Genomic DNA, 25,483 nt, shown 5'->3' with positions numbered 1-25,483 from the left:
CCCCTCCCCTCTTCTCTCTCTGCCCCCTCTACTGACATTCATTTGTCCCCCTTGTATTATTTTTCCCTTTCCCCTCACTTCCTCTTGTATGTACTTTTGTATAACTCTGAGGGTCTCCTTCCATTTCCATGCAATTTCCCTTCTCTCTCCCTTTCCCTCCCACCTCTCATCCCTGTTTAATGTTAATCTTCTTCTCATGCTCTTCGACCCTACTCTGTTCTTAGTTACTCTCCTTATATCAAAGAAGACATTTGGCATTTGTTTTTTAGGGATTGGCTAGCTTCACTTAGCATAATCTGCTCTAATGCCATCCATTTCCCTGTAAATTCTATGATTTTGTCATTTTTTAATGCAGAGTAATACTCCATTGTGTATAAATGCCACATTTTTTTTATCCATTCGTCTATTGAAGGGCATCTAGGTTGGTTCCACAGTCTTGCTATTGTGAATTGTCCAGCAATTAATTTTAAAGAACCAGTTAAGAGATATTGCTGGAAGGTTTTGCCTCAGGGAATGCGTAATAGTCCAACTTTATGTCAAAAATTTGTGGCTCAAGCAATAACGCCTGTAAGAAATAAATTTCCTGATGCATATATTATTCATTTCATATATGACATATTATTAGCTCATGCTAATCCAGAAGTACTTTCAGAAATTTTTACCCAATTAGAGGCTTCGCTTACAGCAATGGGTTTGTGCATTGCACCTCTAGAGGTGCAAAAGATGCCTCCCTTTCAATATTTAATTGAAGGACGTACAATTCATCCTCAAAACTTACAGATAAGAGTTAAGGAGATAAATACCCTTAATGATTTTCAAAAATTATTAGGAGATATTAATTGGTTAAGGTCATCCTTAAAGCTAACTACTTCTGATTTAAGTCCTTTATTCCATATATTACAAGGAGATCCTTCTCCAGCTTCTCATCAGTGACAATAGAGGCTAGAACAGCCTTGAGAAAAGTTGAAATTACAATTAAAAATGCACAGCTCACTAGAATTAATCCTCAAGAGCTGGTATATTTATTAATATTTCCAACTGCTCATGCCCCCACAGGAGCTATATGGCAAATATCGGGAGTTATTGAGTGGCTTCATTTAGCCCACTCTCCCCAAAAGACATTAATTCCTTTTCATATTGCTCAATTAGTAATAAAAGGTAGAACAAGAGTTTTACAACTAGTTGGATCAGAACCTGATATTATAATCATTCCATTTTCTGTTCAATAGAATTATTGGCTTTTTCAAGCTTCTAAATTTGTGGCAAGTAGCTTTTGCTGATTTTCCTGGTCAGACAGAAAGTCATTATCCTCGTGAAAAATTATTCAATTTGCATTAATAATGCCATTTATTTTTCCAAAGATTGTGCATACCAAACCAATAGATGGTGCCCTAACAGTGCACTGATAGCTCAAGTTCAGGTAAAACAGGTTTTTATACTCGTGTTCACACAGAGGTGATGCAAACCTCACATGCTTCTGCCCAAAGAGCAGAGCTACAAGCTCTCATTTGTGCTTTAGATTACTTTGCAAGTGAGCCTATTAATATTTATTCTGACAGCTTATATGCAGTCGGAGTTACCAAAAATATTGAAACTTCAGTTATTGGGTATACATCATCACAAGAGTTCTTTAAATTATTTCATAACCTACAAAGGGCAGTGCAAATGAGAAAGCACCCATGTTTTTTAGGCCACATGCAGGCTCATACTAATCTTCTAGAACCTCTGACTTCAGGTAACGACAAAATTGATAAATTGGTAGCTGTTTGTCAACAAATGTCTCCATATGATTGTGCACAAGCCTCACATTCTTTACATCAACAAAATGCTTCTAGTTTATGTAAAAAAATAATATTACCAGAGAATAGCTCGTCAAATTATATCACTGCCCCAAGTGTGTTATACATACTCCATCTCTGTCTTCAGGGGTAAATCCCCATGCATTAAAACCAAATCATTATGGCAAATGGATGTAACTCACATTCCTCAATTTGGTAAATAGTGTTATGGCCATGTAATAGTAGATACATATTCCAGGTTTATTTTTGCTACAGCCCATACAAAGGAAAATGCTCAGCATATCATTTCTCACTGCCTAACTGCCTTCGCAGTATTAGGATGTCCTTTACAGATTAAAACAGATAATGCACCAGTTTATGTAAGCTCTTCTTTTCAACAGTTTTGCCAAGAGTTTCAGATTGACCATAAAACAGGTATTATAACCCTCAAGGTCAAGCCATTGTGGAAGAAGCTCATTTATCTATTAAGCTGCAAGTACAAAAAGTAAAAGGCGGGGGATAGGATTATGACTCCCCAAAATAACCTCAATCATGCTCTGTTTGTTTTAAATTTTTTAAATTGTTACACAGAAGGTCACACTGCAGCTAAGAGACAAATGTCTTCCACAGCAACAGGCCCTTTAGGCCAAGTTTTGTGGAAAGACTTACAGACTGGTCAATGGAAAGGCCCAGATCCAGTGATTATATGGGGCAGAGGTCATGCTTGTATTTTTCCAGAAGTGCTTTTTGTCCTGTTTGGGTGCCTGAACGCGTGACACGGAGGAAAGAACCAAGATTCAAATGACTGAAGATCAACCTAGAGAAGCCCTCCCTCAGAAGGAAGAGATTTCGAAGAAGAAAGAAGATGACCCAGCAATACTCAGCGGAAAGCTGATCTCATGGGAAGACATAAAGAAGCTGACAATACACGCTTCGCAAATGAATCGGCTCCTAGGGAGAAATAAGGCTCCACTGATGATGATTGCCACAATAATAGCCTTACTGGGCTGTCAGGTAAAAGGGAGTCAAGCACTTATTGGACTTATTTCCCAGATCCACCTTTAGTACACCCAGCTGTGTGGACTGGAGAATCCATCCCAGTGTTTACTAATGACTCATTCATGATGGGAGGATTTACAGATACTCATATTACGCCCAATCATGTGACTAGATTTAATTATTCTGGCTATAGTACCCAATTACCTTTGTGTTGGTTCCACCATAAACATGCTGGCTGTCTCAGAGTATCATTTGAGGAAAAGACAGCAATTGGGAAATCTAGACTAACTAATCATACTATTAATGGAGACTTAAAATCTTATACTAGATCAGTTATTAAAATGGGACTTTCCCATAACAAACTGATCATTTCTACAGAACCTCCACAAATACCTTATTGTCCAAATAGTTCTGCAATAGAAATTGGCACCTTTCCTAGATGGATAGATTGTGTAAATACCTTTCCAGTGCAACATAAGGTGTCTAAAGGTAGTGGGTATATTTTAGATTGGTCTCCAAAAATTGATAAAAGACAATTACAAAAAGTTCTGCTATGACACCTGCAGGATTTGTTAGCAGTTTTTGACCTACAGTGAAGGTGGTATTCAAAAGAATGTTTGGCACTTTATTGCTGCCTCTTTCTGAGGTGTTCAGAATTTTTACATTTTACAGACAAGCCTTTACCGGAATTTGTTGGCAAGAACTGTAAGGAAGGTTCTTGCTATGGCTTACCAGCCTGTGTTCAATCTCCTTATGTTCTAATTATTGGAAATGTGAAAGTTAAATGGGTAGATGATAGATATATTGTAACATATAACAAATATAATCTAATTAATTGCATTACCAGATATAATAGAGGAAAAGGAGTGCTGGTACTTCATCAGCCCACTTTTGTTTTATTGTCAGCTAATATTTCAGAGCCATGGTACACTGATGCTGGTTTTCAAGTTTTACAACAAATACATGCCCAGCTAGCAAGACCTAAATGTGCCATTGGAATTATAATAGCGGGTGTTGTCACCTTGGTTTCCTTTATTGCCTCCACAGTCACAGATTCGGTAGCTTTATCTCAAATATTCAACATACAAAATTTCTTAATAATTTGGCTCAGAATACTTCCAAGGCTCTTCACAATCAAATAAATATTGATGAAAGGATTGAGACTAAGTTAAATGCCTTAGAGGCAACTGTCATAAATATAGGTAATGAGCTTTTGGCTTTAAAGTTTAAAGAAAGACTTAAATGCCACGCAAGTTATAAATATGTGTGTGTTATAGCTGCCAAGTACAATGCCTCTCTGTGGGATTGGGAGAAGGTTAAAAACCATATTGGGCATTTGGCAAAATAATAATAACAGCTTGGATCTTTTGGAACTCCATCATCATATTCAAGATATTCAAAATAATAGAGCTGATTTTTCGGATCATTCTTCCTTAGCTAATCAAATATTAAAAGAATTAAATGGCTTTAACCCCAGAAACATTCTTAAACACTCAGCCTAGTACATCTTTGCACTGTTCTCTTTGCTGTTAATTCTCTTTTTTGTGCTGTAATTATAGGATGTTGAGTCTTCAAAACAAGAATTCAGGGGCTTGAGAAAGTAAATCATCACCTGCTTTTCAAAGAAAGAAGGGGGAATATGTAGGAGGCCATCCTTGCACGTGATTGAGTTACCTCCCTGGCTGGGTTCTGAGGCGCTCAGTTTTTTATGTGTTAGAGCTTTCCCCACCCTTCTTGGGTTCGAGGGCTTGTCCATATGGAGGCGTGTCTCACCACTGCCCTCAAAGATCGAATCATCTCACCTGACCTTGGAACACTGGCCCCCTTGACCTTCACTGGATGGGATTTTCCCCAGAATTTTTGTACCCAATAAAAGCCTTCTCCCTGGTGTGTTCACTCTCTCTCACTAGCCTCTTCAGTAAACCTCGCTACTTCCCTGGGTAGCTTGAGGCTGGGGGTTCGAGGAGCCATCCTGGAGCTGGTTTAAAGGTAATTGGAGTCTGTGTCTTTAATTTAAACTCCCTTAGGATTTTCCCACGAGGCCGAACCGAACCGTTCATACCGTCTGTGCTGGCCGCAGACTAAAAGGGTCATTTTATTCATGTGTACTAATATTGTGGATCCCAACTCTATCATATTCTTTTGTTATAACTACTGTGTGCAGTATGATGTATTTTTCTGAGTTTCATTTTGTTTGTTTTAAGAAAATGTCTTTCTTCATTCTAGTGGTTTCTTCTTTGTTTATACTTTTCATAGTACCCTTCTTTCTTACTTCATTCATACCTGGTTTGTCAGTTTTGATCCTCAGTATAGTAGGAACGTCATAAATCTACAATTACCACAATTCAAAGTTTCCCTCTAGTTGCTTTATGTTCTCAAGTCATGTTATAAATTACTTACAGAAAAAAATAGCATAAGTCAAAAAAAACTTTGTACAAATTTCAGTAGCAATTTAAACATAGTAAACCTCTTAGATCAAATAAATGCTGGGGTACAAACAATAAAAAATATATTGTTTTCTCCCACATTTGTTGAGTTTGAAAAGGATTCATTAAGGATATCATTTTCTGAAGATTGATAACTCGTGATTTACTTTAAGTGATCAATTTCAATATCATTAGGGTTTGCAGAGTTGCTCTCTGTGTCTTTGCATTCATCTTATTTTTCTATTAAAAGATGTGAAAGATCCTCTCTCCATTTCTTCTCTTTACCATTATGGGCAGAAAAAAAAATCTAAATTCTCAAATGTGTTCAACAAAAGCTAAGAGCAGGATACAATGATGCTAACTCCAGTCTTCTTTAATGCCTTCTTTAAAGGTTACAAAACACTTGGGGCATTGCAAAAAGAAAACTGAAGGATGACAATATTTTACCACGGCATCATCTTTGAAGCAACCTTTGTTAACTAAATTTTCTTAGCATGGTTTGAAATGACTGATGAGTAATAAATTAATTTCTAGGATAATTACATAGCAAAATGCTTCAAAATACAGGAAAAATAATAAAACTAAGATCCCATAATGTAAATTAGATTTATAAAAGGGTCCAAAAAACCCATCTAGTAATTTCAGGAAGAATGTTTTATATTCTTTTTTTAATATTTTTTAGTTGTAAATAGACACAATACCTTTATTTTATTTATTATTTTATGTGGTGCTAAAGATAGAACTCAGTGCCTCACATGTACTAGGCAAGCATTCTCCACTAAGCCACAAGCCCAGCCCCAATATTTGATATTCTTCAAATAAGCAAATATTCTGATTGTTCTCTGAAAGACTTCCAAGACAAAATGAAATAGTCATTACAAATAGTTATATGTGCTTAGAAAAGGAAAAAACTAAAATTGAGTCCAAGAGACCCTATGGCTCACCTGGAGTTAAACTGCATCCTTGATACTATTTATTACCTAAGCTGTAACCAATGCTATTTTCTTTTTTCCTTCCCTCTTTTCACTTCTCTCATTTTTAACAGCACTTTTCAACTTGGAATGAACACATATCTACCCATATACCAACCCAATCTTTAGTCCTAGCTCTAAAATTAAATACATAAAATACTCTCTATCAGTCTTTTAACTGAAGTGTTCCCATTCATCTTCTCACTAGAGGAAACTCATTCTCTACAACAGGGTTTAGGAAATAACAATCCACAGGCCAAATCCAGCCCATCAATTGCTTTTGTAAATCAAATTTTACTGGAACACAGCCATACTCATATGTGTATTTTATATGGATGTTTGTATAGTTTCAGTAGCTGAACTGAGTAGTGACAACAGTCAACAGAACTCAGTAGGCTTCAAAACCTAAATTATATACTCTCCAGACCTTTTTTTTTTTTTTAAAGGAGGAGGAGAAAGAGAAGAAGTAGTAGTAGTAGCAGTAGTAGTACTAGAAGTGTTGTCTGCATACCTTGCATACCTTTACCCTGGATTCCTCAGGTAAGGGTGCATACATACAATATTACCTGAATTTTTACATGGTCAAAATTGCTTTCTATAACCTTGCCACCTGAAGTACGCTTTGGTAAGAAATAAAACCTTTGGCCTATACTTTCCTGAAAAACTTGTTCCATGGCTGCCCTGATTTGTATGGTGCTTTTAAGAAATCTGATATTAGTCTAAATGTCCACCCTCACATATCATCTTTCTGCCAGAAGACCCTAATTTTTTTTTTCTCTCTTAAAGTAGACAAGTTTTATCAAGCTATGTCTCAAAATTGCTACTGTGGGTGAATTTACCAGGTATAAAACCCAAAAGTTCAGAAACAGGAATATGAGTAAATGAATTATGCTGGAGTCATAAAATAAATACAACAATTCAAAGGCATTAACTGCAGCAATACATAATGACCTATACAAATCTTAGTAATACCATGGTAAATGAAATCAAATAAAACCTCAAGAAGTAACACATTATTTTTTCCTTTTTATAAAAGTAAAAAACAAGTAAATGAAACAATATTGTACATATTTATGTGATAAAGCTACTTTTAAAATAAATACAGACCCTGTCTCAAAGAGTTAAAAAAAGGATGGGGATGTGGCTCAGTGGTTCTATCAAAACAGGGATGAAGCAGATAACGTTAAAAACACAACAAAAAAAATTTTAATGAGAACATGATTTTAAAGAGAAAGCTGAAAGAAATACAACAAATGGTTATGTTTATTTAAGTTAAATACACTTTTGAGGGTGTTTGCTTGTTAGACATGATCACTTCTGTGTTAACAACATAGTAACTAGAGTTGAGTTTGAATAAACATAAAGAGAATATTCAAAGAATATCCAACAAATTATTAGTTTTTAATAAAAAGAATACATAACAAAAGTGTTGCTTATTAAAAATGAAAATAACTAATATTTGATGTATCTTAAGAAAATATATCAATCTTTATCATTAAAATAAAATATAATGCTAAAGATAACCCCATGGTATTAAAATTTAAAAGTTCAAGAATAAGAGTAATAGAAATGGACCGAAGGCCCTAGATCCATGCTATTCCAAATAGTTTATATTTCTCCTGGTTTTGTTTTTTTTGTTGCTGTTGTTGTTTTGTTTTTGTTTTTGTTTTTTGGTACCAGGGACTGAACTTGGGACACTTAATCACTGAGCCACATCCTCAGCCCTTTTCTTTTTTTTATTTTGAGATAGGTAGGGTCTCACTAAGTTGCTTAGAGCTTCATTAAATTGCTGAGACTGGCTTTGAACTTACTATCCTCATGTCTCAGCCTCCCAAGCCACTGGAATTAGAGGCATGCACCATCATGCCTGGCTCTCCTGACATTTTTCTCAATATATTAGGTATGAAGTCTTTTCACAAATGACCTTTTCCTCCCAACCTACAGGATAAGTACATACAAAAGCGTGTTTAGGTAAAAAGTTATATTTATACCCCATTTGATTCAAATGTATGATATGTCAAGATCATTGTACTGTCATGTGTAACTAATAAAAAATAAATAAATAAATTAGTTATATTTAAATCTCTTAAAAGGCAATAGCAGCATATCAGCCAGTGTGCTGAGAGGAAACAGAAGACAGATCAAAATATGAAACTGTGAAGATCTATGAAAAGGCTACTCATAAATGTGAATCTAGAGCAACAGCCTGGGACTTCCTCAGCAGAAAGCTTTTACTACCTCTTGGTCCTAGAAAAGCAAGAGGGAGTGGTTTCCAGAACTCAGAGAGAGCAGCTATATGGAGAAAGGTACCTGGCAGTTCAGCCTAGATAGAGCAGCCCAACTAACCCAAGGAGACCCAGGAGGAATGAAACACCTCAGCCTCCTTCATCTGCCAGGTCTACTGCTGGTGCCTCCCACTGGCTGATTCCAACTGGAAGCCAGTGGACATGGGAGTAGAACAGGAAGGTCAGCAAGATAGTTATGGAGGGACAAATGGAGAGTATGTAGCACAGCACTATATAATCGAGACTGGAAAGAGAATGTCTGGTATACAACATAAATAATTTGGTTATTAGACTACAAAAAACAACCAAGAAATACAGAGATTGAGTTTTGAGGAATATATGATGAAAACCCTATTCATTCATCCAAAAATATTTATCAATCATTTAATATATGAAATTGTGTATATACCACACAATTCCTACTCTAAAATTAACTTCTTAGAAACACAATAGAAGTATAAAATACCTATAAAAAACAGGTTGCTGTCCATTGTGCTGCTATAATAAAACACCAGGCTGGATAACTTATAAACAATACTTCCCACAGTTCTGGAAGCTGGAAGGTTGAGATCAAGGTACCAACAAGTTTGGCATCTAGTGAGGACTGCCGTCTCTGCTTCAAGGTGATGCCTTGTTTACTGTACTCCAAAGTGGACAAATACTGTGTCCTCATGGTGGCAGAGAGACAGAAAAAGGGCTTCCACTAGCTGCCACCTGCCCTTTCAAAAGGCACTAATCCATTCGTGAAGGTAGAGACATCCTTACTTCACAGCTTCCCAAAAGGCCCCACCTCATAAGTCTACCACACTGGAGATTATGTTTCAACATAAATTTTAGAAGAAACCCATTCAAATCAAAGTGTGTGTCACATCCATTTATAAACATAGAGAGATATGAGAATTTAAAGGAAAATGAAATTAATTCCACAAAATAAAAAAAGGCAGTAAATATAGCTGTGGATTAACAAGAGTCTTCATCTTTATGCAATAATAAAGACCACCTCCACTTTGTGCCTTAAACTAAAGCATGTGGGGACTTTACCAGGAACTGATCTCTTATGCATTTTTCTAACTTTTCCAACAATAATTTTGCATATAAGGCTGGCTGGTCACTGTCACTCCTAAGCACTTGATAACTGTGTATGACTTTTAAACATTGTACTCTGGGGTAGTCTCGTGAAAAAAAAAATTTCCCTGTCAATTCCATTTCTTTATGTTTCACATAAGTCATTTTCTCAAGTATTCAGTTGTTATACTGTGTGTGTGTGTGTGTGTGTGTGTGTGTGTATGCATAGTTTCGAATGGATGGATTTTGAAGACAAAGTCCATGAAACTTAGAAGTTTACTAATTAAAGAAGGAAATTTCAAATATTATGTGTGGTTAAAGCCTAAATAATTAAGCTCTGTTGCTGCCATGGTGGTTAACTTTAACAAACCCTTTAATGGCCACATTCTCATCCCTGCATGACTTCTCAATTCCCCTAAATAGTGTTACCTACATGGTCCCAAATAAAATTCTCTCAATTAAACACATTTTAGTCTCATGGTATGTTTCCAGGAAAACTCAAGCTAAAAAGGATATTACATATCCTGCCAGTTTCTGCTCACTTCTTGTTTTCCTTTGCAAACAAATTTACTTGAAAGAGTTGGCTCTATTCATCATCCCCACTCCAACATGGTTTCATTCCCTCTTAAATCCAATCTTGTCAGGCTTTTACAACACTCCTACCCAAAATTATTTCTGCCAAGATCACCAGTCACTGCACAGTACTAAATGAACTCATCAGTCAATCCTTGGTAATCATTTGCATCATGTATTAGCAGCACCTGGCACAGATGCTTCAGCTGCTTAACATTCCTTCTTCACTTGGCTTCCAGTTCTCCACAACCTTCTTTATTTGTGTTTTCTTTCCATCCTCTCTTTATTGGAGCACTCTAGGAATTAACACTTTTCTTTTCCTTTTTGTCTATACCCATTTGCTTAATGATCATAGCTTTAAATGGCTTTAAATATTCTAAGAACTTCCAAATCTCCAGCCCAAATCATTCTTTAGAACTCCAACCTATACATACAACTACCTATCTACATTTTCAGCTGGGTATCTAGTGGATATCTCACATATAACATGTTCAAACTGAACTTAAGTTATACTCCATGTATGAATAATATGTCAAAATATACTGTCATGTATATCTAAAAAATTAAAATTAAAAAAAGAAAATGTGAAGAATCTACAATATTCAACCTTTAAAAAAGAGCAAAAGTTAAAATATTAAAACTTGAAACTTTCATGAATTTAGAAGAAACCATCAAAAATATCTTGAAGGATAAGAGAAGAGAGAAAGATTACTTTGGACACACAATGCAGTCACCATAAAATAACAAAAATAAATTGAACTTCATCCAAATTAAGAATTTCCTTCATGAAAAGACATCACTGAGAAAATGAAAGGCATAAATTGAAAAAAATATTTTATATATCTGTTAAAGATCTGTGTATTTGAATATAAATCATTAATTAAACCAATGAAAATTGGACAAAAAAAATGAAGCAACACTTCTCAAAAATAAGATATAGGCATGTTCAAGGAGGATATAAAATGGTTCTTATTAGACATCTAGAAAACACAAATTTTAAAAAAATACCATGAGTTACCATTTTATACATCCTAGAATGGCTGATATTAATTGTTGATAACACTAGTTATTATTAAGGATGGAGAGCAACTAAAATGTTTACATATTATTGATGAGAGTTTAAAATTATATAACTACTTTTGAAAAATGTTCAGGAGTTTTGTTAATTAAGTAGAACATTTCATTACCCTATTACCAACAATTCTACTCTAAGGTATTTGCCCAAAATAAATTAAAACATGCTCACAAAAAGACCAGAATAAGGATGTTTATGGGAAGAAAAATCACAGCATCTCTAAATTGAAAACAAAACAAATATACAACTGTAGTGATTTTTAAATTTTTTTTTAGTTATAGATGGACATACCTTTATTTTATTTATTTATTTTGTAATAAATGAATAAATAATTTTTTACAATGTTTATTTATTTTTATGCAGCACTGAGGATTCAACCCAGTGCCTCCTACATACCAGGCCAGCACTCTATCCTAAGCCACAACCCCAGCCCCTGTAGTAAAATTAGTAAACAAAATCTACTATATGCATATAATGAAATACTATTCAACAGTAAAGAAATAAAATAAAAATTTATTTTAAATATAAAATAAAATACACAACATGGGTAAATCTGAAAATGATGTTGAACAATAGAAATCATGTACAAAAGATCACTAAATACAAAGTTTCAACAATCGGCAAATTGATCTATAGTGACAGAAATCAAAGCAGAGATGGGCTATGGAAGTTGTGGATTGATTGGATGGAAGTAAGAGGGACCTCCTGAGGTGACAAAATATTCTGTTGCTTGGTGCATAGGTCTGATGGGTGTGCATTTGTAAAATCTCCATTAAATTGTACACTTAAGAGAATATATTTCAGTGTTTATAAACTTTATCTTAATAAATTAAAATAATAGTTTTTTTTAAAAAACTGAACTCCTGGCCTTCCACCACTTTCACCTCCAACTTGCTCCAAGTCTTCTACCTGTCATTTGATGGCAATTTCATCTTTTCAGTTGCTCAGAACAAAAGCCTAGCAATCATCATCAATTTCCTTCTTTTTTCCTCAGACTACATCCAAACTCTCAGCAAATACTATCAGTTTTACTTTAAAAAACACATAAAGCAAATAGACTAATCCTAACTATTTCCGACACTACCACTCTGCCCTAAACCACCATCATTTTGGCCAAGATTACTGCAACAAGTTTCCTAACTGGCCTCCTCTTTTCTGTTCTTTCCTCTATAAAATTTATTTTTCAACACAACAGCTAAAATGATTAATTTAAAATTGATCATGGGGTGGGGTGGGGGGAATCCAAGATGGCGGGCTAGAGAGAGACTGCATTCCTTATTGATCCTTAACCTGGGATTGAAGCAGTAGGAATACTATTTCTCTGCAAGTTATTAGAGATCCCCCCCCACAGCTGCTCCCACACAGGAATCCTGAGCCTCCGTGTCCACACAGGTCCCCTGGCCACTGCTCCTGTGTGGACCCCCCTTTACAAGCATGGGGCTTCCCCAGTCTCCTCCATCTTAGGACACTGCAACCATTGCTATAGTCCCCTTCACAGGGTAGCCTGCACCTGGGGACAAGGGACAGGATCTAGAGACAGGTGCCTGCTACAACACTGCCACCACAGGGCTGCATCTCCGAACACACAGCCCAACACCACCACCCAACATAGCCCAACACCCCATCTCCAGAAGCAGCCACCTCCATTTTGGGACACCTTTGTCACCATCTTCTGTTATCCTCACTATCTCCATCGCCATCTTTAGTTGGAGCAACTTCCAGCTTGAGACACTGGCTGGCTGGAGTCTAGAAGCAATATCAAGGTACCTATAAGCCCCCAACTGCCCGCACTCCTTGCGGCCACTAACCCGGTACAGCACTTATAGCTATGGGGCAAGCCTTTAGCTCGAAAAGCCTGGTCCTGGTCTGCCTGATACAAAACAACTCTCTGAGACAGGTGCACAGAACACAGTGGGCAACACCTCAGACCTCTGGATAGAGGGGTTCCTGATTGGGAAGTAGAAAGGAAAGGGGTGAGTGAGATAGAGTTTAGAGACTAAATTAGAGATGGGAATTCTGAGGTCTACAGGTGACATAAGAAGATAAGACCAGGCACCCACATCACACAATTGGGCCCCAAAAGAGATCCTTGGGGTGCAGACTTCCAACAGGACCAGCAAGTGCTATTCCCCCCACCTCCAGGAGTTCTGCCTCCAAGACCTCCAACTCTGCCACCCTAATAACCTTCACCATCCTAAGGGTGGAGATATCAGCAAACAATAGACAACCCCACCTACTGGATGAGATGGGAAGCAGGAAACATACTAGAACTCCAATAGAAACAGTCCTTTAATTTTCCTTCAAGATTTTTTTGTTTGTTTGTTTCTCTCCTCTGTCTGTCTTTTCCCACCCTCATATCCCTAACATTTGTGAAACCAAGTACTTTTCATGCATTAAGCTACTGAGTAATGGGATATTGGAATAGTAAGTATATTACAGTTAATGTTGTATATTCCTTTATCTTCTATTTTTATATTTTTTCTTTTTCTTAATTTTTATGTTTCTTTTAGTACTCTCAATCGTATTCCCACTTACTTGTCTCCCCAAAATCTCTTTCTCTCTTTTCTCCTGCTATTAGCCAACTTCTTGTGATGCCTCATTCACGTTTTCTAAGATCTAACAACTCTATATCTTCACATCCTACTTCCTTAACATCTCATCCTACAGCCCACCCCCGGGTCTCTCTTTGTCCACCATCAGAAACTGTAGACCTTTTTGCAAACCTACTGTTTATATTGTAGATAATGACTGAATTAACCATTTCTGTATATTGGGGGGGGGACATAAATGTCTTAATAGGAGCTATTTGGTTTAAGGCTGTATATTGTTTGTATTGTGATCTGTTAATTTTGATCTGCCCCTTAAAGGAGAGGTATTGGAACCCTACAGGGATGCTATAAACCTACAGAGCAAAAACTGTAACATCTCAGACCCACAGTGTTGGGAGGGAAGACACATGAACAACATGAAAAAACCAGGGAAGAAACTGTCCCAAACAAACCAAGATACTACATTATTAGAATCCATGGCCAGCTGAGCAGAAGAAATGACAGAGAAGGAGTTCAGGATATATATAATTAAAATGTTCTGTGAATCAAAAGATGATATAAGAGAGCAAATACAGGCAGCAAAAGACCATTTCAATAAAGATCTACATAAGCAAATACAGGAAGCAAAAGATTACTTTAATAAGGAGATAGAGATTCTGAAAAAAAAAAAAAAGCCAAACAGAAATCCTTGAAATGAAGAAAACAATAAACTAAATTAAAAACTCAACAAAAACATCACCAGCAGATTTGATCTCTTAGAAGACAGAAGCTCACACAATGAAGACAAAATATATAATCTTGAAAATAAAATTGACCACACAGTGAAGATGCTTAGAAACCATGAGCACAACATCCAAAAATTATGGGATAATATAAAAGACCAAATTTAAGAATTATTGGGATAGAGGAAGGCATAGAGTTAAAAACAAAAGGAATGAATAATCTATTCAATGAAATAATATCAAAAAAATGTTCCAAACATGAAGAATGAATTGGAGAATCAAATGCAAGATGCTTACAGGATGCCAAATGTACAAAATCACAACAGATCTATACCAAGGCACATTATAATGAAAATGTCTAGCATACAGAATAAGGAGAGAAATTTTAAAAGCCACAAGAGAAAGAAATCAGAGTACAGATAGCGGGGAACCAATTAGGATCTCTGCAGATTTCTCAACCCAGACACTCAAAGCTAGAAGAGACTGGAATAACATATAGCAAGCTCTGAAAGAAAATGGATGCCAAAGAAGAATCTTATATCCAGCAAAATTAAGCTTTAGATTAGATAATGAAATAAAAACTTACATGATAAACAAAAGTTAAAAGAATTTACAACTCAAAAGCCTGCACTACAGAACATCCTCGGCAAAATTTTCCATGAGAAGGAAATGAAAAACAAAAATGAAAATCAGCAAAGGGAGGTATTACACTAAAGGAAAACCCAATTAAAGGAAACACCAAGTTCAAGTTAAAAACCAAAAATTACTGGAACACAAATCATGTCTCAATAAAAACCCTGAATGTTAATGTTCTAAACTTATCAATCAAAAAACAAAGATTGGCAGATCGAATTAAAAAAAAAAAAAAAAAGACCCAACAATATGCTTCCTTCAAGAGACTGATCTCATAAGAAAAGACAACTACAGGCTGAAGGTGAAAGGTTGGAAAAAAACATATCACTCACATGGACTGCATAAACAAGCAGGGGTTTCCATCCTCATATCAAATAAAGCAGACCTCAAGCCAAAGTTAATCAAAAGGGATAAAGAAGAATATTTCATGGGCTGAGGTTGTGGCTCAGTGGTAGAGCACTTGCCTAGCAAGTTTGAGGCACTGAGTTCGATCCTCAGAACCACATAAAATAAATTAATAAAATAAAGGTACTGTGTCCAAATACAACTTAAAAAAATATTTTAAATAAAGGAGATATCTCATACTGTTTAAGGGAACCATTCATCAACAAGACATAACAATTATAAATATATATGCCCCAAACAATGGAGCATCTATGTTCATCAAACAAACTCTTCTCAATTTCAAAGAGACAGAAAGACCACATCACAATAATACTGGATGACTTTAACACACCTCCTTCACCACTGGATAGATCTTCCAAACAAAAGCAGAACAAAGAAACTATAGAAACTCAATAATACAATCAATAATTTAGACTTAACAGACATGTATAGAATATTTCATTCATCAACAAGTGAATACACTTTCTTCTCAGCAGCATATGGAACCTTCTCTAAAAGAGGCCATATATTATGCCACAAAGGGAACTCTTAGAAAATACAAAAAAAAAAAAGTAGATATACTACCCTGCGTTCTATCATATCAAAATGGAATGAAATTAGAAATCAATGATAAAATAAAAAATAGAAGCTACTCCTAAACCTGAACACTAAACAATATGCTACTGAATGAACAATGGATTGCAGAAGACATCAAAGAGAAGATTTAAAAATTCTTAGAGGCAAATGAGAACATTAATACAACATATCAAAATCTCTGAGACACTATGAAAGCAGTACTAAGAGGAAAGTTCATTGCATGGAGTTCATCCCTTAAAAGAAGAAAAAGTCAACAAATAAATGACCTAACATTATATCTTAAAGCCCTTGAAAAAGAAGAACAAATCAACACCAAAAATGATAGAAAACAGGAAATAATTAAAATCAGAACTGAAATCAATGAAACTGAAACAAAAGAAACAATTGAAAAAACTGACAAAACACAAAGTTAATTCTTTGAAAACAAATAAATAAAATTGACAAACCCTTAGCCATGCAAATGAAGAGAAAGAGAGGAAAAACTCAAATTACTAACATACATGATGAAAAAGAAAATATCATGATCGACCCTACAGAAATACAGAAGATAATTAGAAACTGTTTTGAAAATTTGTACTCCAGTAAAATAGAAAATATCAAAGACACTGACAAATTTCTAGAGTCATATGATTTACCCAAACTGAATCAGGCTGATATATACAAGGAAAAACAGACCAATTTCAAGCAATGAAATAGAAGACACCATCAAAAGCCTATTAACCAAGAAAAGCCCAGGACCAGACAGATTCACAGCTGAGTTCTACAAGACCTACAAAGAAGAATTAATACCAATACTCCTCAAATTATCCCATGAAACAGAAAAAGATGGAACACTTACAAACTCATTCTATGAGTCCAATATCACTCTGATTCCAAAATCAGACAAAGTCACATCAAGGACAGAAAACTTCAGACCAATATCTCTAATGAATATATATACTAAAATTCTGGAAAATCAAATACAAAAATGTATTAAAAAGAGAGTGCACCGCGATCAAGTAGGGTTCATCCCAGGGATGCAAGGTTGGTTCAACATACAGAAATCAATAAATATAATTCATCACATCAATAGACTTAAAGATAAGAATATGATCATCTCAATAGATGCAGAAAAGCCATTTGACAAAATACAGCACCCCTTCATGCTCAAAACATACTAGAAACATATCTCAACATTGTAAAAGCTATCTATGCTTATCCCAAGGCCAACATCATTTGTATTTATGTTATTTAGTTCTCTATTCATTTTGAATATGCACTTTTTATGGTCTAGATAGGCAGAATTAATATTATCAAAATGACCATACTACCAAAAGCATTATAAAGATTTAATGCAATTCCAATCAAAATCCCAATGACATTCCTCATAGAAATAGAAAAAGCAATCATAAAATTCATCTGGAAAAAATAAGACACCTGGAATAGCTAAAGCAATCCTTAGCAAGAAGAATGAAGCAGGTGGCATCACTATACTAGAACTTAAACTATACTACAGAGCTATGGTAACAAAAACAGCATGGTACTGACACAAAAATAGACTTCTAGATTAATGATACAGAATAGAGGACACAGAGACTAACCCACATAAATACAGTTATCTCATACTAGACAACAGTGCCTAAAATATACATTGGAGAAAAGACAGCCTCTTCAACAAATGGTGCTTGGAGAACTGGAAATCAATATGCAGCAAAATGAAATTAAGCCTCTATCTCTCACCATGCACAAAATTTACTGGTCTTTTGACTAGCTGTCCCTGTTTTCAAGAAACACTCTTCCCCCCAGATATCCACACAGCAAACTCCTTCACTTCCTCCAATTCTTTGCTCAAAATTCACCTTCTCATTGAGACCTGGCCTGCCTTCTTTTTAAAAACATAACCACCTCAAACTCTCAGTATTTTCAATCTCCTTATCTTGTGCTATTTTGTAAAAGCCTATTATCTTCTAACACATCACACGTTATATACTTATGGTTACTGGATTATCTATATTGCTCTGCTAGAAATCATTTCTGCAAAGGTAGGGGAAAATGCCCAATGCATCATTTACTGAGGTGCATTACCCACTAAGTCTAACAGCAGGTGGAGCCAGATGTTTGTTCCTCTATGCTACAAAGTCAACCCAATGTTTGAAGGTACTCCTGAACTAGACAGGTACCCTAATCCTCATGAAACAGTAAGGTCAATCATTAACAGACAGCCACTGAGAGTCACAGTCTCAACAGTCAAGAAGTATTCTCTAGTATCTTGGATTTTTTAATGTTAATGTTTAATGCTCACACTAAGATAATTGAAGATAAAGTACTTAGATGCTCCTATATTCTGGAAATATTTATGACAAAATCTCAAAGGCAATTCATAATACAAAGTATAAAACTGATAAACTTCACAATTATTTACAGTATTATTAAAAGTTGAATAAGTGATCATTTTGGGGTATGTTAACCGTAAGTTTATCCCTCTCTAAAATTGCTTCATAATAGTGAGATCATTATCCTTAGAGTATCATCCAGAGTAAATTTCTGTCAAGTAAAATACCAGTTTTCATGAATTACTCAGCAATAATTTCAGCTTTCTTTTCATTAAATATACTACAATGCTGATTAAAATATCCTTCTTTAATACAAAAATACTTATGTTCTTAGCTTTCTTGATGCTTTAAGCATATAAAGATATTTAAAAGTAAATCCAACTTACTTTGGAGTAGCTGATACCATTAAAATCAGTCAGGAAAAATAGGATAAAATAAATTAACATCACAATATAGTAGCTCCTGCTAAAAACAGGATAAGAGGATATCTCTGTATAACAAGCACTTACCATATAAATAAAATGACAAATTATCCCATTTCTTACATTTGAAGTAACCCTACTTAGTATAGTATCATCCCCTAAAGCAGCATTTTCTATGGTATAGTAAACTTAATTATTCTGACAACATCTTTAAATTGCCATTCTGCTATCAGATTATCCAAAAATAAATCGATCAGGTAACAACCTGTCAACATCATTCATGGCAGGTTAGAATAGATCTATTGTGCCTTCCTAACCATCTCTAGACAATGTTATGTTGACTATTTCTCATGGCTGTAAGAGACTGTCATTCAATAAAGGAAACATGAAAAGCCTGAAATGTATACTGTGAATTGCAAATGACATTCAGTAAAGAAGGCATATAGCAATCAGGTGGCCTACAGATTCGGAGGGCCCATGCAGGTACTGGATTCGAGAGCTTTGACAGGATCCCTGAAGAGTTACACTCTCAATGAAAAAATGCAAGGATTTTAAAATCTGCTCTGCAGAGGCAGACACACATAATCTGTTTCACCCTTGGTTCCACATGGAGGAAAAATATGCTGCCCCTGAGAATTCTGGGCCATGAACTAGAACATACAATGTCCAAAAATACCACATAACAAATTTTAATTTAAATTTGACAAGGGTTGCTAGGAACCTAGAAGCATATGCTCTATCTCAGGCTCAGGGGAAGTAAAGCAAAGCCCAAGGCCAAATCAGGCAACTTTAATATCTTATGAGAATAATCATGCTCTTTGTTTATGTACTGTCTGTGGCTTCTTTCATGCTGGAGCAGCAGAGTTCAGCAGCATGACCCACAAAGCCATCTAACCCTTTACAAAAAAAATTTGCTTACCCTTAGTATTGAATGATGATGATAATGTCATTTGTGTTTGAAAACAATTAAAACAGTAAAGTGGAAGCTGCACAAAGAGTGAAAGTACTGACTGACTTTAGATTTAGTTAAGAATTTACTTTTAAAACTTCAACAAAAGTTCCTGGACATGGTGGGCACACACCTGTAATCCCTGTGACTCAGGAGGCTGAAGCAGAAGGATCTCAAGTTCAAGGGCAACCTCAGCAACTTAACAAGCCTGATGAATCTTTCCATTCTCCTCAGGGAAGGCATATAAAGCAAAAGGAAAATGTGAGGGAGACGGGTAGGGTGAAATATAAAGAAAATTATATTTCCAAAGAAACCAGGAGCATAAAAATTCAAAAAAAAAAACAATAAAACCCTACAAATTCTAGGTTAAGTATGCAAAAAAGTAAGGGAAACCAAGACAGCTAGATAAGGATGCCACAACAATGTAGAAAGGAAGATGAGAAACAATGGAGAAAACCATGGTGACAGAGCTACCAAATTACCACACTTATCCAACAGAAGCAGGGGAGGCTAAAGATAAGACCTATAATTTAAAACAAAGAGAAAGCAAGCAGAGTGACTTTTAAAACTATAAAATGTACAAAAAATACACTAAAAACAGATGGAAATTACAAAGTAAAATCTAACTTTTCTGTATATGAGACATAAATTTAATAAAACAAAGTGATTCTGAAGCACTAAATAGTAGATATATTAGTAAAGGAATGGACAAAGGTACACCAAGAAAAGACTGACAAAGCAGGGGCATTATATGAATATCAGATATACCAGAACTCAGATCAAAAAGCATTAAGCAAGAAAATCACGTCAAAATGCAACAGGATACAATTCACAATAAACACATAAGTTATTAATATCTGTAGATAACACCAACTTCAATAAAGCATAAATTAAAGAACATACAAGGAGAAACAGACAGAAATAGGCTAATATTTTAAGACTTTCAGAAAAAGATCAAGCACAAAAAGTATTACAGAACCTATACAATATAAGCAATAAAGTAGATTACGTATGTACCTATTGACCTGCATGATGTTACAGGATTTGCCTTCTTTTCAAGAACCTATGGAATGTTTATGAAAATTGAGCCACACATAAATTTCACTACATTACAAAAAAGTAGAACTAATACCTACAATATTCCTTAAATACTATAATAAAACCAAAATACAGTATATCAGAAAACAAAACAGCCCTTCTCTGAAAAAAGTTTGTAATTTTTTGGGGGGAGTGGGGTACTGGGAATTGAACTCAGGGGTACACTGAGCCACGTCTCTAGCCCTATTTTGTATTTTATTTAAAGATAGGGTTTCACTGAATTGCTTAGCGCCTCACAGTTGCTGAGGCTGGCTTTGAACTCAAGATTCTCCTGTCTCAGCCTCCTGAGCCACTGGGATTACAGGTGTGCGCCACTGCACCTGGCTGTAATTCTCGACTAACAACTCAACTCCCAGGCTCACCTGAAAAATCAGAGTAACTCAACTGTGTTTGCTTCAGGGTCATCATGAGCCTGTCATGACAATAATATAAGCAAACTCAGGCAATGCAGCTCTGCTTATTAATCTTTACACTCCAACACACTCCCATAAGTACAGGTTCTCTTTTGATCACTTCTATTTTCTCAGTACTTAGGAAGTAAGATCATTAGCTGAAAGTGGTGATAAAGAAGAAAATGCTGGAAGTTTGAAGAGAAAGGAAAATGTGTATTTCTCCAGAAGAGTTGGATGACCAAAGTAGACTAAAAAGACTTTCAGACATTGTGAAGGGACAACTTGAGAAAGTGGAAAAAGTGAGAAGAGGCTCATGGACTAAAGGCTCTAGAAAGGCCCAAAACCTGTAAGACTGTGAGTGCTAGAAGGGGGAAGCTGGTAGTGCTTGAAAGGGAAGACATCTGAAGTAGACAGCATGGGACCTGTAGGTTCTGGAATGACAAGGTCAAGAGTATGGCATAGGGAAAAAAAAAAATGGATCAAGTAGAATGGAAAACAAGAGCTTTAGGATAGAGATCAATAAAGTAAGAGACTATTGGAAGAAATATTTATGTGGATATTTTTAAATCATAAAAATATTTGATTTATATATGCTGGACAGAGTGACAGTGAGCCAGAAACTCGATTCTTCAAGATATAAAACAAAGTGATCTGAGAAGCAAAAGATGAGTGCAAAAAGGCAAGGTAAGGGGTTGGGGTTGGAGCTCAGTGGTAGAGCGTTTGCCTAGCATGTGTGAGGCACTGGGTTCAATACTCAGTAGTAAATAAATAAATAAAACAAAGGTATTTTGTCCATCTACAACAGGAAGGAAGGAAGGAAGGGAGGGAGGGAGGGAGGAAGGAAGGAAGGGGTTTGGGGCCTGGCAACACAAGATTCAAAGCCAGCTGATTTACAAGAGGAGAGATTGAGAACAGAGTGGAAATGATAAGAGAGACTAAGAAGAATACATTCCCCACTTTCAACCCAATTGCACTGAGGACATAGAAGTAAAACAGTCATCACCTAAAAGAACTGCAGGGGAAACTGGGAAGAGGAGTCTTCCTCTGAGCACAACAGAAGCCTGCAAATGAGTGTTCTAACACTGCACAGAAACTCTTTAATCAGATACATTTGTACAAAAAAAAAAAAAAAAAATTCAAGTACTTGAGGTTCATTACACTGGCTAGAATCAGAAACGGAGTATGTTCTGAACCTAAATAGCAACCACAAGGTACATATTTGTAAACAAATTTAAAAACATTTTTTAAAAAAAGGCTACCACTGCTTGAAAGTGCCATAAAAATTGCAATAGAAAACAGAAAAGCAAAAAAAAAAAAAAAACTAGGTTTATAGTACAGAAAGTCACATGAAGATTGGCCTAGTCACCTTCATAGACCTGATAATAATCTCTAAGAAACCAGCACAGTATACTTGGGAAGCTTACTTTAAAGGAGTAATATATACATACAGATATAGCAATAAGATTAGGAACAGAGGGCTGAAAAATGAAAAGTCCTGAAATCATGGAATGCATAGTAAAAAGATTAGGCTACTTTCATTCTCTGTTCATATATAAAATCCAAGGAAATAGCACCATCTACTGGGATCTCTCATATTTAAAAAATATTTTGAGATTTTGGGAAATTAGAATAGTGTGTAACAACTTTCCTCATTTGGCTAAGAAGATAAACTAAAATAGTAAAGGACAAAATCTAAAACAATTTAAAAGGTTATATTTAAAAAATCATTAATTCTCAGCTTATAATTCCAATCTCAAATCACCATTTTGACTAAATTCATGTGAAGATTTTATTTAAAATAATATTCTCAACCAATAAAAAAATTACATTTTTAAAGAAACTCACAGATATGGTATTCCTGTATGCTGCTTGTATAACCATATATTGCAGAATAGCCAAATATTATGATCATGACAACATCTTTACTATCCAGCTCCATAATATGTGCTGAATGTCCCTCCACAGCATACTGCTGACCATGTCCAAGAACGGTAGGAGTTTTTGTACTCCATGACTGACTAGGTATGTTAAAAACCCATAATTCATCTGTGACATTGCCATCCTTTGTTTCAATTCTGCCTCCATACATAAAGATGTTTTCCTGTAAATTAAAATACATATGTTAATAGACAAAATAGATAAGTCTCAGCAATACACATTAATTAAAAACAAAGACTACAATTAAACATTACATTTTATTAACTATTCACACATCTATAAGGCATAGTTATTATTTGTAAAACGTCAAGTGAGGAACACACAAATAATGATAACTAAAGTTTTCACACACAAAAGGAGGGTATGTATCTTGCTTTTGAGAAGTTACTTTAAGGCATTTTATTTTAAATGGTTGTACTATATGATCAATTAACCATATTTTAAATTATCCTACAGGATAATTAAGTTCAAAGTTCTCAGAATGAAAAATGCAGCCAACTGATCAGAACCTTAAAATTCAGGGTATAGTAGCTCTATAACTAAGAATAATTTATTCCTCACATACAACAGGAAAGTAACACACTAAGTTGTTCATTTCATTACTCAGTCTTGGAAGCTTTGAATGATCAGAACCCCCACTTATTAAACTTGAATTTTACCATCTATTTGTACTGCTGTATGCTCTTCTGGATTATTCACTGTTTACACTGAGTACTATTCACCAAAAAAGATCACATTTGTACATAATGTAGAATACACTTTCATTAACATTTTCTCATGACTATTGGAAAATATTCATACCTTCGATTCACTCATGGTAATTTTTACAGCACTTACAAATAATTTCACTTACATATAAATGACATATAAATCATCACTATTTCAACAAACTAGGAATAAAATAGAAGGAAACTTATTCAATCTGATAAAGGGAATCTAAGGAAAACACAGCAAAATCTATGCTGAATGGTGAAATATTGACGCTTTGCCTTAAGATCAGGAATAAGACCAAGAGGCCCATTTTTTACTACTTCTACTCAACAAGTGCTGGACAATAGTCATAGCTAGGACAAACAGGGGAAAACTACTAAAGGCATCCAGATTAGAACTGAAATTGAAAAAGTAAAATTTCTATCTGCAGATGTTATGATCTCATATGTACGAATCCTAAAAAATGAAAAGAGCTAACTAATTATATTGCAGGATATAAGATCAATTATAAAAATATATTGTATTTCTATATGTTTGCAGTGAACCATGCAAAAAATAAAATAAGGAAAACAATCCCATTCATAACAGTGTAAATTTTAGAAAAATACTTAAGAATAAATTTAACATAACAATTTCTAAACTTCAAAAGTTACAAAAATTTAGTGAACAACTTTTAAAAGATCTAAATAAACAGAAAGATATTCAATGTTTAGGGATCAGAAGATTTAGCATTAAGATAACAATACTCTCCAAATCTATCTACAGATCCAACACAAGTCCTGTCCAAACTTCAGCTGCCTTCTTCATAGAAATCGACAAATTGATTCTAAAATTCTTATGGAATTGCAAGAGATATGGAACAATAATCCTGTAAAAGAAGAACAAAATTGGAGGACTCACACTTCCTGGAAACTTATAAAAGCAAAAGTAATCAAGATAATGTTGTATTGGCATAAATAAATGGAATAGAACTGAAAGTCCAGAAATAAACTGATAAATCTGTGCCTGGCTGATTTTTGACAAGAAGGCCAAGACCATTCAAAGGGGAAGGAACAGTACCTTCAACAAATAATGCTAGGAAAATAGAAAGCCACATAAAAATGAATGAAGCTGAACCCTTAATGGCCACCATATTTAAAAAAAAAAAAAAACAAACTTAACCCTAAATGGATGAAAGAACTAAATTTAAGAACCAAAACTATAAAACTCTCAAAAGAACAAAATCTTTATGACCTGGGATTTGACAATAGGTTGATATGATAACAAAATCACAAAGAACTACTAAAAAAGAAAAACATAATTGGACTTTATCAAAATAAAACCCTTTTGCAGTCAAATAACACCATCAAGATCATGAAAACAATTCACAGAATGGGAGAAAATATTCATATATCTGATACAGGGAATATTCACATATCTGATATCTAAATGTCCATCGACTAATGAATGGATATACAAAATGTGATATTTTCATACAGGGAAATATTATTCAGTAATAAAAAGTAACAAAGTACTGATATATATGCTACAACACGGTTAAACCTTGCAAATTATCATGCAAAGTAAAACATGCCAATCATAAGTCACATGATATATGATATCAT

The 25,483-nt window shown here is 35.0% G+C and overlaps 1 protein-coding gene across 8 annotated transcripts in view; it reads right to left on the bottom strand.

Annotated features, from left to right (window-relative positions):
* Atrnl1 (attractin like 1) overlaps positions 1–25,483 on the bottom strand; it is a 708,669-nt gene that overhangs the window by 648,208 nt on the left and 34,978 nt on the right. For all 8 annotated transcript variants that reach the window (XR_007349210.1, XR_007349211.1, XM_048807394.1 and 5 more), the window contains one exon: positions 23,076–23,331. Coding sequence is in view for 6 of the 8 variants with exons in the window: in XM_048807394.1 (XP_048663351.1) it covers positions 23,076–23,331 (256 nt within the window). In the remaining 2 variants the exon portion in view is untranslated. The remainder of the gene's footprint in view (positions 1–23,075; positions 23,332–25,483) is intronic.

The sequence above is a fragment of the Marmota marmota genome, unplaced genomic scaffold (assembly GCF_001458135.2).
Source record: "Marmota marmota marmota unplaced genomic scaffold, marMar, whole genome shotgun sequence".
In the NCBI taxonomy this organism is placed as follows: Eukaryota; Metazoa; Chordata; class Mammalia; order Rodentia; family Sciuridae; genus Marmota; species Marmota marmota.
This window is presented reverse-complemented; position numbering and strand designations above follow the sequence as displayed.